Source organism: Podarcis pityusensis, assembly GCF_964106645.2.
Source record: "Podarcis pityusensis genome assembly, chromosome: 2".
NCBI lineage: Eukaryota > Metazoa > Chordata > Lepidosauria > Squamata > Lacertidae > Podarcis > Podarcis pityusensis.
This window is the reverse complement of record NC_138029.1, coordinates 72415673-72431542: the sequence shown is the minus strand read 5'-3', so window position 1 is coordinate 72431542 and position 15870 is coordinate 72415673. Positions and strand designations below refer to the sequence as shown.

Below are 15870 nucleotides of genomic sequence, written 5' to 3'. Positions count from 1 at the left end.
AATAACACAGATTGTTTCAGTTTGATTCTTTCCTGTGCTGCCAGGTAATAGCAACCGTGGTGGTACTGCTATGCCCAAATTGTGGTGGTGGTACCATGCCCAAGTTTAGTCTTGCCACACCTTTCCTCACCTCTGTTCACCCAGAATGTGTTTTACCTGCGCTGCCCATGGACAACCGCCCCCCCCCCGGTCAAACATGATATCTAATGGAGCTTCCCTGTCTAGAAAAAGTATACTTCTGAGTAACAGCTGCTGGGAACAAGCAACATGGCTTGATTCCTTCTTCTCAGATTCCCAGAGGCATTTGCATGATGGGCAATATGGAGACAGGTGAAGTGCCCAAGACCACAAAACAAAAGTGAAGTCCGAGCTCCAAACATAGTATCACAACTCAAAACCCTCCCCACAAAAGTTACAGCCAGGTTGACTCAACATGATGCAGCATCATGCTCTTCCAGATTCAGAAAGCCTCGTAATAATGCTGCAAACATTACATCTCCACACAGTGCAATTTTATATATCAGTGCTGCAAGGTTTGGTGACGGCCACTAACTTGCATATCATTAAAGATGTATTTAAAAAGAATTAGAGAAACTAGTGGGGGATACATTCTATCGACAGCTCTTAGCCATGTAGCTTCCTGGCTATATGAACCTCCATGTTCAGTGGAAGTCTACATCTGATTGCCAGGTGCTGGGGACAATAAACAAGGAAAGGCTTATGCTTTCATGCCGTGCTTCCACAGACATCTGGCTGGTTAATCTTAGAAACAGGGAGCTAAACAGGATGAACCCTTCCTCTGATTCAGAAGGGCTCTTATTTATGTCCTTAGCTAACCCAGTTACCACTATTCTGCCCAACGCATCATTTTTTAATTTTAATTTTTGCTTCACAACTTCATTTCCTTCCCATGTCTCCATCTACCTACCCCGAATAATTTCCCCTTTAGTATATACATTTTAGCCCACGTTGTAATATTTGGTTTCTATTTAAAACAAACAAACAAAAAAATCTCCTTTTTTTTTCCTTAAAAAGAAAACAAAGTGGCTTAACCTCAAGCAGCCAGGTCAAGCAGGAAGGCTATAAAACTCTCACAAAAGATGCTCAGACTTGGAATGAGACTTGGTGACTCTCCAGGAGAGAAGAGTTCCACAACGGTGGAACATTCACAGAAAAAAATGTCTCCCTACATGCCCTTCTGATCTTAACATTATGGAAAGGCAGTGACCTTGTGAACATGTTTTCCCTATCATTGCAAAGACCTTCTAATGTCTGCCAGTTTCATTTAATGGCAGTGTTGGCTGGTGCCCATTGGGACTGGTAGGGTGGAAGGCAGGGAGGCCAACAGCAGGGGGAGCCAAGTAGTTCTGGTGTTGTCCCCATCCTCCCTGCTGAATTCTACAAAGGCAAGTCTGAGACTAAGGAGGAGGAAGCAGAGAGCCAGGACCACCCCTTGTACTGGTTCTAAGTATAAGGAGGCAGGGTGGTGGCTGGCTGAGGACAGACTAAGGTTGGTGCCCCATTTACCATAATGAGCCTGCGTCCCTGCTTGGTGGCTACAGGAAAGGTCTTGTTCATGTTAATTCCCAGCCTTGTCAGTATATGCATCCACATTTTGGCCACAGCCTCCCTCCCCAGCCCACCCCACGTTCCGATCTAAACCATCAGTCTGTTCCTAGGTAGATTACTTCAAGGAATGTGCTGAAACAAGGGCTTTCCAGCAAGTTTAAGGAACCAATATACCAATATTAAGAACAATGCCTCAGGTAGGGAGAATATGAATGTGGCTATAATCCACAGGAGGCCTCAGAAACAGTGCCATCTTCATTTTTGTCTGGAAGGAGACATCCTGTGCCCTGGCTAAAGAAACCGTGGCTTGACAGGCTGAGGAGAGGCAGACTGGATGCCTCAGCACTGTCCCTGGCTGAACCCTGCCGTACGTAGTCAGGCAACGAAACAGAAACTCTCCACAGGGTAGCTGAGCTCCCCAGGCCTTGGGAAGGCTGCGCAAGCCCAGGCTTTGCCCTTACGGCCAAACAGCTCATACAGGATAGGGAGCTCAGTCTGCCAGCCCTAGGCAGCTTCACAAGGCAGATCACTTCAGCGAAAGTACTTCCTCTAAATGGCATCAAGTACAATTTGGTCCTGCCCTTGTAAATACTACACAAATCAGATTGAGGAGCTTAAAAAAAACTTAGTAGAGGGTGGAATGGAAGATCAGCACAGTACAAAACCTAGTAGTCTGGTGTTGAATGGAGCAGGAGATGCGGAATCCCATGAATCTCAAGATTCATATATAAGGAAAAAGGAAAGCTGTCTAACCCACATTGCACTGCTCCTGTACAAATGGAAGGAAGGTTTGTGGAGCCAGTCTTTGGTGCTTTCTAGTTTTTTGTTCTTCGTAGATGTGGAGATGCTGGCACATCTACCACAGAACCTTGAACCACAATAGATCCCATATATAAATCTACCCACCTACTCCCTGTGCTCTTAAGATCACCTTAGAGAGCTCTATTCTCACTTTCTCAGGTGAGAGAGGTGGCTTCAAGACAAAGCGTCTTCTTGGTGTTTTATTGTAGAATTCACTTGCTGAGGAAGTGCCAAAGTGTCGTCACTACTGAGTTTTTGGAAGCTGGTTAGGACCCAGTTTTATAAACTGCTTAGTTCTTGCTGCTTAGTTCTGTTTATAAGAATGCTATGGACTGGTTTTGCTGGGCTGTGGCCTATTCCCAGGTTTTATTCCATTTGTTGCAGTTTGTACTGTCTCATTTTATTCGTTAGCCAGCTTTCGGGTAGCAAGGCAGGATTTGAAATGAAATTATTTTGTTTGCTTCTGCTTTAGGTGGGGAAAAGTTATCTCTAGGGACACGATGCATTCTCCCCCCCCCCCCCCATTTTGGTCACGCCGGTGTTCCAGTGTGAACACCTGCCCTGCCAGAAAACTGGGAAGCCCAGCATAGCCAAGAAATGGAAGCTGGGACCCATGATAAGTCAGCCTGGATAGCTCGGTTGGTTAGAGTGTGGTGCTGATAATGCCAAGGTTGCAGGTTCACAAACGTACACGGGCAGCAAGTGCAAGTAGCATTATGGAAGAACTGGGAGCCTAACGTTCTTAAAGCATATCCAACCATTAATGCTTAAGGAGAGGAAGGAAAGAATCAAAGATATAGGACTCTAAGAAGCTACTGCTATGGGATAACACCACCTAGCAATATTTTTGCACCCAGGAGCCTCTCTAACCTTGGAGATAGATAAAGAGAGAGACTGTAGACTGAAACCATGATGGATATATATGCAGAAAGTACAGTGGGCAGAGAGAAAAACACGCAGCTAACCAAAATAAAACAGGCAGCTATTCAGTGTGGCTGTGATTCAGACTATGAACTTGGAAACCTTGAAAGGGCAAAAACACACAGCCAGCCACAGGCATCACTACAGATTTTCATCAAGAAGAGCTACTTCAACAGAGAGGGAAATTGTCAGGCATGAGCCCAATCTATTATTACAATTAGTGCTGTTGTTGTTGTTGTTGTTGTTGTTGCTGCTGCTGCTGCTGCTGCTCTTGCTGCTGTTACCTGCCCTTCTCTGTAAAATCCCAGGACAGGTTACCTAAAAAAAAAGTATTATAGTACAATAAACTAACCCCACCCCAAAATACTACAAAGAGATCACAATAACTGAAGTGACAATGCCTCCTGCCTCTTTCAGAATTTGAATAAAAAAGGTTGTTGCTTCAGATGAGGAAATGCTGTCTTTGGGGCTATATATATTGACATTGGCATCATTTTCCTCTCTGTCGCTCTTTTCAGGGAATGGGTGCAATTCAGTGTAGAGCTAAGTGGGGAGAACAAGGTCTGCTCATGGAATGGGACCTCCCCATCTCTCCCCACCCCACTCTCTGTGTATGCCCTAATCTTGTTCTGGGGGTTCCCTTGGTCTTCCAGAGCAGATTTATGGAGCACAGGAAACTCCTGTTGCATAAGCACACCTTGTTCTATGCATGCCACAGTTTAGCTGAATCCCACCCATTCCTTCTCTGCCCCATCACCTCTATGTGTTGTGAGACTGAAGTGGGGTATGTGTCTAACACCAACAGTTTTATTCTTTGTACCCCACCCATCTACCTGGGTTGCTCCAGCCAATCTAGGCATCTATATAATCTGAGAAGCAGGATGCTGAAAATTTTAAACACTGAAAAATTAATGTCTATATTACTGGGGATGGCAGAGATTGTTTAACTTGCTCTCATCTGTGCCGTAAACAAAAGTGCCTGGATGTGATTATTGATTGATTTTGTCAGTCTCATGACCCACCCTTTCTCCAAGGAGCTAAAAGTCCTACATGGCTTGGGACCCAAATGCCTGAAGGAGCCCCTCTTCCTTTAGCATCCTATCCAAGCACTTAAGATTTGCTCTTAAGTACCTTTGACAAGAAAGAATTTGATGTTTTTGATGCTCCATGGTAGGGTTAGGCTCCTATTCTGAGCAGCAAGATCTGCCACTTCCTAATGAATAATAATAATAATTTTATTATTTATACCCCGCCCATCTAGCTGAGTTTCCCAGCATGATCCTGCTGTCCCTTTGTGTGTGTGTGTGTGTGTGTGTGTGTGTGTGTACGTGCCTATGTGTGCATACATGCAACAGCTCTTGCTCTGAATTCTCCTGGCATCCTGCCCAGTACTTGATCCCCTGGACAGGATTGCTCACCTTTTACAAATGAATCGTTACGTAACGGAATGGCATTACAGCCGCAGCTGCTGATTGACAAGAGCCTCTGTGCATCTTCAGGGGAGCCAAAGGAGGATAGTTGCCAGCAGGTTAATGCTCTTATGGAGCTGCGCCTTCAGTCTGTTGCCTCTCTCCACCCCCCACTCTGTGAGCTTAGCATCCGCTAAGGGAGGAAGCAACACAAACTGGATGGCAACCTGTTGTGGGGCTTTTCCATGGGATATTTTTGTGAAACCAATGCGTATTTCTTTCTTACTTTGTTGTATTCAGCCTAGGCTATGCTTCTGTTGCAGAGATAGGGCACTTTCCAGGCACTGAAAAAAAGAGATGTTTTGTTCCTATGGAAAATACGATTCATTGCAGCTGCAGTTGATATTTTGGACTGTGATGGCACGAGTGTCATGGACACCCACAGCATATTGCTTGGGATGAGATTAACAGCAAGTGGCACAAGTCCCCTGTCCTTAGGACTATTGTCTGTTGATATACTGCTTTCCAGCCCAAAGGCCCCCAAAGCAGCGCACAGCATGTTAATATAAGAAAAGAAACAATAAAAGGGCAAGATGCAGTAAATCATCACAACAACAATATGCTGGCACTGTGTTGCGAATCTCTCTCTCTCTATATATATATATATAAACATCTCACATAAATTTGTAAAAGTTTCAGATGTTACAGGGTCCCTTTATATTTGGAGAGGTGGTCGTTCTTCTTCTATCCCATCTCGCCATTTCAAGACAAAGCAAAACAAAACATGGCAACATGGATATCCCCGTTCACGAAGCAGTCTTTCCCCTGCCCACTCCCAAACACACAGGTACCCTCTAATCCATGTGGATGGGATATAGTGCTTTTGGAATTATGGGCCTATTACTAAAACGTAGTTGGGATGTGCTTCAGTTATTCCTGCAGAAAGCCCTCAGAAGATAAATCCTCAGGTGCTTCTGGAGCTGTTTAGCATGCGGCAATAGAAGGATTTGAAGTTCCCACTCCAGTCTGCCTTTCTGGATGGACATGCAATTTAGGTGTCACTGCTTTCCTCTTTTTCTTCTAGATTCCTTTTGACTGCTGTAGCTCTGCTGTCCAGCTACTCTATCCACTTGCTGCTCAAATCCTCAGGGATTGTCGGTAAGTACTACAAACCTTCTGTAAAGCCCACAAAGTGGGCTTAAGTTAAGCCCTGTCTCACGCTTGTTATATTTTCCTTTGTGCTGTGGACCATTCCATCTCTGGCCTTCAGTGAATTTCCAGGGTTTGCCTGGAACCCTGGAGAACCACTGTCAGCCAGTGTGGGCCATGCTGGGCTCGATGAACCAGTGTCCTGATTCAGTGCAAGGCAGCTTCCTGTGCTTCTGTCCAAAGCGGATGTATTGAGCTGCCAAAGAGTGCTCTCCATAAATGCCTTCACTGCCTCTCTGCTCAAGCGATGCCTGAATTCAGAGGGAAGGTTGTCAGCACCAGAAACCTTCACTGGAATGAAAATCTCTCAAGGCAGAAGGATGATGCAAGCAGAGACGTGGACTTTTCAGACTTCTGCCTGTGCTTTTGAAGATACGTAATTTGCATTTGTTTGATTTGTATGTAAAAATAGAGAAGTTTTCACTCCAGTGCTTTCATTATGGATGGGCAGGGTTGGGGAGGAGGAAAGTATTAGGGTTTATCGAGCTTTAAAGGACACCAAGCAAACAGGGAAGCAAAATGTTATGAAAAGCATACAGGTTGATCGTATACAGGTTGTAGAGGAACAGCTTAAATGCTCTGATGGTCAGCCATCCCTCTGCTCCCACATCAGATCTCTAGGAAGGCAGTTAGCACCCTCAGTTCCTTACACAGCAAACTCAGCTCTCATTATGTCTCCTAGTCTTTGTCTTTTCTTGGACAGACACTTTTCCATCTACCTGGTTGGGCAGGTGAATTCAGATAAATCATCAACTCTGACCATCATTTGGGCTTCTTGGGGTATCTTAGGTCCCATACAGACATCATCACTCAGAGTTTGCTGGTTAGCAGCACTGTATTGTCAAATCTAGGTACAGTCTTGGGGCAGCCTTCACTGATAGTCACAGAACTCTGATAGGAAATGCAAATAAGTTTCCACGGCCCCTTTATGCACTATATTATTCAGCAACAGGAATGCTGTAATGATTCCACACCTTCTTGGGGCTAATAATAATAATAATAATAATATGTTCATGCAGAGAGTTTGAGTACTTGACTTTTAAAAATGACTCTTAGGTGATCAGTGTAATCCCTGTTACATTGGCCTGAAGTCTCAGTTTGTCCAACAGTTGTGTGTTTTGTACAGATGTGAGTCATTTTGTCTCTCTCTCTTTCTCTCTTGTCTATTAATTTTTGGTGTTGTCTAGGAATCCGAGCCTACGAACAGCTGGGCTACAGGGCTTTTGGAACTCCAGGGAAATTGGCAGCTGCCGTTGCCATCACACTTCAGAATATTGGAGGTAAGGAAGCCATGGAAAGGCAGCAGCTATGGAGATGGCACAGAGACACACACCAGTTCCCATCCCAGGAAGGCTTTCTGACAGCAAAGTGGGCCACGGTGGTGTTCCCAAGCATCTTTACTCCCCTTCATCTGAATGGGACTCTTTTGCACCCTGTTAACTTCTGTCTCCTTCCCTAGCCATGTCCAGCTACCTGTACATTGTGAAGTCTGAAGTGCCTCTCGTCATCCAGACCTTCCTCAACCTGGAGGAGAAAACAACGTAAGTGTCCTCCCCCTTTGGCTCCTGCCTTTGTCTCTCCTACTTACCTACCCAGACAATTTCTGCAACCACCAGGGGCCATAGCACCACATGGTTGTGCTCAGCAGAAGGTGAACAGTTATGGGGTGTCAGTGGCACGAGATGAGGATGAGAGGTGTTGCTCTATCTGCCTTGTTCACTCTCTGCCCTTCTTCCCAATGTCCAATGGAAGAGCCTGACTGATGCTGACTGTCAGTGGGGAACAACTGGCAAACCCTGTCCCCCATTTTTACTTAAACCTGATCCAGGTGGGTGATCTGCTCCTGGTTCTTTTGTGGGCTTCCCCTATGGCCCTTGCTGCTTCACATGACATGCAGTAGCAAACACTCACATTTCCACCACATCTGTATGTGGCAAGGAGCTGAGTAGCCAAATCCAGTTCTGTGGCGCATATACTGCTATCAGCCTTGCTGCAGGAGAAGGGCAATAACTCAAAGGGAAGGGCACATTCATTGCATGCCAAAGGTCCCAGGACCAGTCCATAGCATCTCCAGGTAAGGCTAGGACTATCCCTTGCCTGAAGCCCTGAAAAGCCGCTGCCAGTCTGTGTAGACAGCACTGAGCTAGGTGCCCTCATCGTTTGACTTGGTATAACGGGTCAAGTATACCCAGCACCTAACAGATTAGAATTGGCTTTCTGTAACTTGGGTTTCCAGCTGTTTTGGGGCTACAACTCCCATCATCCCTAGTTAGCAGGACCAGCGGTCAGGGCTGATGGGAGATATAGTCCAAAAACAGCTGGAAACCCAAGTTTGGGAAACTGTGGATTGGACTATAGCCATGAGATTGTGCAGAGGGGGGGAGCCAGGCAGTGGCAGTGCGGAGGCTGCTGAGGAATGAGGCTGCGGTGGCTGCTCAACAGACCTGCCTTGGGCTTTTCTGTGTGGCAAGTTGGTTTGGGGACACATTGTGGTTGTGGCCACAGACAGGCCTGCTGGAGAGGCTGGCCAAGAGGCAAACCTGCGAGGCAAACAGGTTTCCTTTGGGTTATCAGCCCAGGCTGCCCCTTACCAAGGCAGCCTTACCTACATACACTTACGCATCTTTTCCTCTCTCGCAGCCATCTTCCCCCTTCCTTTATTCATTCTCCTCCCTCCCTGCTTGTGGCTCAGCTCTAGCTAACATCTCTCGCTCTCACAGCAGAGGGATTTGCCTCCTGCTGAGCAGCCTGTCCCAGGGATTTCACAGCATTAAGCCACTACTATTTTTGATTGACGCCAGCACTGAATAAACCCTCGGCATGGGATTAGACCAGAGTGAACTTCCAATCCTTGCACGATGCATCACTTCCTCCTCCGCCCCTGCCCTGGATGCAGCAGCCCGAATCGTGATTCTGCTCACAGGCTGAGTGGGCTCCAGAAACCCTTTTGCCATGCGTCACACTTAGACTGTGTGCAAGGCACCAACCTTCTCTGGTTGCTGAGGGGTTAATGCAGTGAGTTGGTACACCCTAGAGAGTCCTAGGGTGTGATCTGATGGTATATACGGGGGGCCATTTTGTTGAAACTCAGGAGGACTGGGTCTGGTCAGTGCCTGAATGATGGGAGATTACCTGGGAATCCAATGGATACTACCTTGATTTCTTTGATTGAAGAAAAGGTCGGGGATATAAATTTAATAAAGAAATGTGCTGGTTCGCCATCAGCCGTCAGGGAGTCTCTCACTCCCTTTGGTGCTCACCTGAGACATGTCAAGTGCTGAGCCAACAGCATCCTTCCTTCCCTTGGTGTGATACGCACTCCACTTAGTTCTTGGGGAGGTTTATGCCCAACTGGCCATGGCTACTGTAGCTGCAGGCTAGGAAAGGGTAACCCAGTCGGTCAGAATAGTAACACCTTGATGATCTAATGGTGCCTTGATGATCTAATGGTCATCTCTTGCTCTGCCTAGTTTCCCCTCTGCCTGCGCCCGTTCAGCCCCGGGAGGTTGCCCATGGGAGACTGTGGCAGAAAAAGCTTCCCCCACCCCCTGTACTAGGCCCTGCTTTATATGCTGACTTACTATTAGGAGAAGCCCCTTGCTGCTGTCACTGCTGCCCCATATTGGGTACATTGGACAAGACTGAATGCATTGCAGTTCTGCCCTCGGACTGTACAGTGGGGCAAATAATTGTTTGACCTGGGGGCCCTGTACTTTGAGACTCATAGTGCCTGACAGGAAGCAGAATTTCTTTACCCCATGCCATTTTCAGTAGTTCGCCCTACCACCACTACCACTTCTCTTTTGCTTTCTTCTCTCTCTCTCTCTCTCTCTCTCTCTCTCTCTCTCTCCCCCCTCCCCCATTTCCTTTAAAGACACTCTCCTTTTGCCTTTGTGAATTTCTGTACTCCAGCCCTTTCCCCCCTTAACCTCCTCGCATAGAATAAAATAACCAACACAAACCTCCCTTCCAAAAATCTTAATGCAGATTGGGTAAGCATATTGTTGTACAGATTACCTTGGAAAAGTGTGTTTTGGTTGCATGCTTTATATGAGATGGGGCAGAATTCTGAGTTGCCTGTTGAAAGCCTCCTCCGCCTCACAGAAAGATTCGTGAGATCTTGAAATGCCATGGGGTATGTGGGGTAGTGGGGAGGAGAAGGTCAGCAGTGGGTGGGGAGAGGCAGGAGAGATCAGAGACCCAAACCAACCTGCCTTGGAACTGAAAGCAAAGCCAGCATGTTGCTTCACTTTAAGCTCATCTGACTTTATACGCTCTGACAGGGCAAACAGCTATAGGGCTCTGACTTTCACAGGGAAAGGGACAGATTCAGCAGGATGAGTGGAAGTCAGTGGGGCAAGCTACATGGCTTAGCCTCATGCGCACAGCACAGCCACAGCTGTCCCCTGCAAAGAGCAGCATTATTCATTCATGAGACAGGGAGGTTTGTGTTGCCTGGGCTGTGCTGAGATACAAGGCAGATCAAAGCTTGACGCCGGCTTTCATGTGAACCTCAATGTCCAACGTACAGGGTCATTGCTGCCTGCCCTGCAGGCTCTGTTAGGTTTGGCTTGACCAAACAACACTGCTGTGGCTGGAAGGCTAGGACAACGTTGCAGTATTTTGCTTACATTTACACTGTATTGCTCCCCTTAGAGCACCCAATTCCATGTCCCATTGATTGTGAACTTAGTATGTCAACGTAGTTTTATATTTTCTACTGTTTTGGTACTTTTTTTGATAAGCAGTATACAGATTTTAATAAATGAGAAAATAAAATATTGAATCGCCTTTCCTCCAGGGAGCTCAGACCAACATATTAGGGGTTCTCAGGTAGTCCCTCATCCAAGGAATTTTCAGTTCTGAGTCCATTTTCAGGTTTAGGGAGTAATATGATGATGATGATGATTTATATCCAGCCACTCTGGGCGGCTTCCAACAGAATATTCAAAACACAGTAAAACATCAAACATTAAAAACTTCCCTAAACAGGGCTGCCTTCAGATGTCTTTTAAAAGTCTGATAGTTGTTTATTTCCTTGACATCTGATTGGAGGGTGTTCCACAGGGTGGGCGCCACTACCGAGAAGGCCCTCTGCCTGGTTCCCTGTAACCTCGCTTCTCGCAGTGAGGGAACCACCAGAAGGCCCTCGGAGCTGGACCTCAGTGGGGGTGGAGACGCTCCTTCAGGTATACCGGGCCGAGGCCGATCCCATCTGAGATTTTGGTGCTTAGTTGTCCATTATCCACTTCTAAGTAGAGCTGAAATTCTATTTTAGAATGTTAATTCAAGCGGGTCAAGTTTTATAACCTGCAAAACTGCACCAAAGTTCAAGTTTATGAGGTGATGTCGGAAGATACTCTCCTGCATCTAACACTGTAGTCAGTGTCAGATACTGCAGAGTTTCTCCTGACATTGCCCCACACAAATTTATGCTTACAGTGTGAACAAAACTTGCTGTGTGGAAAGCTCAGCGGGGTCTGAGGGCACAGGATGCTGTCACCTTGGTGAAGCTAAGCAGGCCTGGGCCTGGTCAGGGCCTGGGTGGAAGCTCCAGGCCTTGCATCACCTGATGATATAAATGTACTATTAAGAGTTTTCTCATCCAAAGGCCTGCAGAGGATATAATGTTGACCTTTGTCATTCCAGGGACTGGTACATGAATGGGAACTATCTAGTCATCATGGTCTCTGTCAGTATCATCCTCCCGCTGGCCCTCATGAAACAACTGGGTAAGTCTCCCTGAGCAGCGGATGGGAATGATGAGCATAATCTCAGGAATTTGTCTTACCTGCCATTTATGGAGGGTTACCAGCAGCTGCTTCAGTGGGTTTGTTGTGCAAAAGGGTATGTCGATTACATGGGAGAGATCCACACAATTTTCATATATATGCACATATTCCTTAGCAGCCTGAGATCACACCACAGGGAAATGGCTCCCATGCGACGGGGTGGGTGGGGAAGGAGGCCTTGGTTCTGTCTAGTCCTGCCAGAAAGTACCCAGAATCACCCGTTACTCCACAGGTTCCCCATCCAGACCTGAGAGAGTGACAGAGGGTGATTCATGAACCCAGAAACCCGCCATTTCTCATGGCAGTTTCTGCACCCTGAACAGAGTTAGGGTCTGTAACACCTGAGGAAGTGGAGAATGATCCATTCCAGAAGTATTTCCAGACCCCTGCAACTTTTTGTTTTCTCTCTTCCCAGGTTATCTTGGTTATGCCAGTGGTTTCTCCCTCAGCTGCATGGTGTTCTTCCTTATTTCGGTGAGTTGTTGAATAGGGAGCAGCTGCTTGTATTACTCTCAAGTCCTCTCAGTAATTTTATTTCTTGATAGCACAACCCTGGGCACATCTAATTAGACATAAGCCTCACTGAGTTCAACAGGGCTTACTTCCAAATTAAGTATAAAATGGTGGTCTTGTTATTAACTTATGGCATTTTTATATTGCCCTCCTAGGAGTTTGGTGCAACATATCTAGCCCACCCCCACCCCTCCGTCCTCGTACCACTTTTATCCTCACAACAATGCTGCGATGCAGATTTGGCTGAGAGATTGTGAAGGTCAGCCAGTGGGCTTCATGGTTGGGTGGAAATTTGAACTCAAGACCCTCCAATTGTAATGCAGCACTCCACGCATTACACACCATGTCAGATCTCCAGCCTTTGTGGTCACTACTGTCAGCTCCCTCATTGGCATTAGTTGCTTAGAGATCCAATTAAGAGTCTTCGAAGGGAAGTGGAACAACAAGAACAATAAGAAGCATACTTTTTGTGAAATGTTCATTTCAGAAGAAGAGAATTTGGTGTAGTAATGAAGTATCGTACTAGGACCAGGATTCAAATCCCTGCTCAGACATGAGCTTCAGAGCCTGGCACTTGCTGTGAAACCATCATTCTCTTGCTAGTATCCAGCAGTCTTAACTGAACCTGCTCTTGAAATGCCCCTGCTGCATTCACACTAGTAGGCTGACCAAAGAGCAGAATTCTGTATCAGTTCCTGCTGCAAAGCTTGGGTGATGACTCCAGTTTTGCAAGTGCTGTTGAACTGTCAGAGTGGATAGTGAGCAACGTGCCCCCAGCCATTTCAGCAACAGCCAGCGAGAGAGAAGCGTCACCGCATTCTTGCTTCCTTGTCAGCAACACTGATCTATTTCTGGACAAAGAAGAAGCCTCGTGCCGATGCGCAGGGTGAAGGGAGAAAGCCGAGATCTCAGTGAATGGGGCTGTCCCTGCTCACTCAGTCCCACAGTTCACTGGGAAGGAGATGCAGGCGCAGTCAGTGGGGTTTTGTTTTCCTGTTGTCTTTTACACCCTTTTAAGCTGCCATCAGCCCCCCAAGAAAAGCCAAATCTTAAACTTGAAGAATTCATTTAATCACACAAAATACTGGTGCTTGAAAAAACAGTCACAGGAAGTATTCATAGCAAATTAAGTCACATCCTTCACCCTGGCTTCTCATCAGGGCAACTACCCTAAAGGAATCTTGCTTTTTCTAACACCCCAGTTCTCTAAATATGCGTAGCTGTGATATCTTGCAGAATATAGCTGCAGCGTGATTCTCACTTGGGCTACTTTGTCCTGCTTGCACTCGCTGTTATAATGGGTTGCGACCAAACATTAGGCACAAACGGTTGTTCTACACAGCTAGCTAGCATGGTGGTGGCCCAAATGTTTTTAGAATGCCTTAAATGGGAGCCTTCTCCATTCCCATCTCCACACCATCATTTTTTTCTGTCAGTGGTTGCACCAGCACATGGCCTTTTCTGATGTGGCCCCTTGGTAGTGGAACTCCCTCTCTAAAGTGGTTTGGTTGGCACTCTTTCTACGGACTCGTCCACACCTCCATTTGCCTGCCTGCAGGTTACTGCTGAATGGGACCAAACCAATCAGCTTTACCATGGATTTCCATTTGTTCTAATTCAATAGGTAAGAGTGGAAAAGCTGCAGGCCAAACACAAAACTGCGCGTGTTTATATGCTGCCTTTTTCTCCAAGGAGTTCACAGTGGTGTCCATGGTTCTCCTCCCCATTTCACCCTCACAATAACCCTGTGAGGTAGGTTAGGCTAAGAGATGGTGACTGGTCCAAGGTCACCCAGCTTCATGGCTGAGTGGGGATTCAAACCTTTCTCTCCCAGGTCATAGTCCAACTCTCTAACCATTATACCACACTGACTCATACAAACACCCACAAACACATTTATTGTCTATTGTTGAGACTGATCTAAGGCAAAATAAGCCCAGGCAGTTATTCCTAACAGGGTTTCTTGATCCCATCTCAGGTCATATACAAGAAGTTCAACATTCCCTGTCCTCTTCCTGACCGGGTCAACACCACCGTCAGCCTCAATTACACACCAGTCAGCATGAACAACAATCAGGATGAGCAAGCAGTGGAAGACGGCATCTGCTCTTCGAGCTTGTTCACCCTCAACTCTCAGGTCAGACTAGCAAACAATACATAAATATTCATTAACCTAAGTAACATATCATATCAAATCTGGGAAAACCTGTCTGGCTGAATCTGGTTCTCTGGTTATAGGATCAACACTGAGGCTGGGCACTGTGCAGAGACAGTCTTGCATCCTGAACCACTGGCAGACCATGCGATGGAAGTAGAGGGGACAGATAGAGCTATAGTGAGAATGGGTTAGGGTTACCTGCAGGGCAGATAAAGGGAAGACAGGGTGGTTCAATGGAAAGACTTGGCTAAACAATCAGGTTTTGAGATGGGTGTTTGAAGGAGGGAGAGAGAAGGAGGCAGCCTGACAGACAGAAGTAGTGAAGTGGTTTGAAGTGCAAGGAGCAACATGGCCAAAGGACTAAAAGTGGGTCATGGAGGGCAGGATTGCAGAGGAGACCGAGAACTGATGAACCTGCATCAGAAGAGCAAGATGTGAGAAAAGTTCAGTTTGTGCCAATGAGAGATTCCCCCCCCCCCCCAACGTAGGGAAGATCAGGAGCCTGGCTGAGGAGGGAAGGGTTGAACAGTCCTTTTCCCATGTGAAAAGTGCAATGTGTAGTTGTACCCCTTACAGGAAGTTGCTACGGGGCTATGACAACAAAGGTCTTGGAAATGGGAGCATTCTCAGTGGTCAGCTGACACCCTCTTCTTCTCCCTCTCTCTTCCTTGCAGACAGCCTATACTATCCCCATCATGGCATTCGCTTTTGTGTGTCACCCTGAGGTCCTGCCTATCTACACGGAGCTGAAAGAGTGAGTGTTGGATCCCTAGTTGCAGCATGTACATTTTGTGCAGATTGCGCAGATTTTGTGCACTGCGCATCAAAGAAAATTCTCAGTGATTCTCCATTAGACTGCAGCTCCAAGCCAGCAAATGGCCTGTTTGATTCCATTCAGTAAAGAAGCAAGTGTGTCCTTTATAGAACTCTGTTGATCAGGCTCCCCTTTCTTTGGTTTGCCTGAACATCAGCTCCAAGTGCTCAAGGGAACTAGTTCCTGTTTGGGAGATGCTAGGCATGCCATCAGATAAGCTGTGGCCTTGTATAGTTTGCTTTGGCAGGATGAACTGGGGCCATCTCAGATCTTGGGCCTTTCATTCTAGCTGGGTGCTTCTTTGTCTTCAAGGAGGTGTGTAGAGAAGCAGCTGGGATTAGGAAGGAAGTACCTTTAAACCATTAGGAATTTGGTTCTTCTCATGCTGTGTTTCTGTCTGTCTTTTAGCCCCACCAAGAAGAAGATGCAGTGCATCTCCAACATCTCCATCGCTGTCATGTACATCATGTACTTCCTGGCTGCCCTTTTTGGCTACCTCACTTTCTATGGTAAGTCCCTTCCATGGGGTACCCAAGTGGTGGAGGAGAGGTAGGCAGTGGGGTGGTGACAAATGACCTCATTGAGTATATACATACACCTCCCTGGGACCAGAGTGTAGATTTCCTTGGGTGGGGGGCCTAACACTTCACTAGGACGAACCCTGCATATTCTTCTGGTGCCCAA

General features: G+C 46.7%; 1 protein-coding gene across 4 annotated transcripts in view; it reads left to right on the top strand.

Annotated features, from left to right (window-relative positions):
- SLC38A3 (solute carrier family 38 member 3) overlaps positions 1 to 15870 on the top strand; it is a 166688-nt gene that overhangs the window by 138669 nt on the left and 12149 nt on the right. For all 4 annotated transcript variants that reach the window (XM_080996453.1, XM_080996451.1, XM_080996452.1 and 1 more), the window contains 8 exons: positions 5785 to 5858; positions 7097 to 7189; positions 7369 to 7450; positions 11559 to 11641; positions 12117 to 12175; positions 14193 to 14351; positions 15047 to 15126; positions 15595 to 15695. In XM_080996453.1, the coding sequence (XP_080852579.1) occupies positions 5785 to 5858; positions 7097 to 7189; positions 7369 to 7450; positions 11559 to 11641; positions 12117 to 12175; positions 14193 to 14351; positions 15047 to 15126; positions 15595 to 15695 (731 nt within the window). The remainder of the gene's footprint in view (positions 1 to 5784; positions 5859 to 7096; positions 7190 to 7368; positions 7451 to 11558; positions 11642 to 12116; positions 12176 to 14192; positions 14352 to 15046; positions 15127 to 15594; positions 15696 to 15870) is intronic.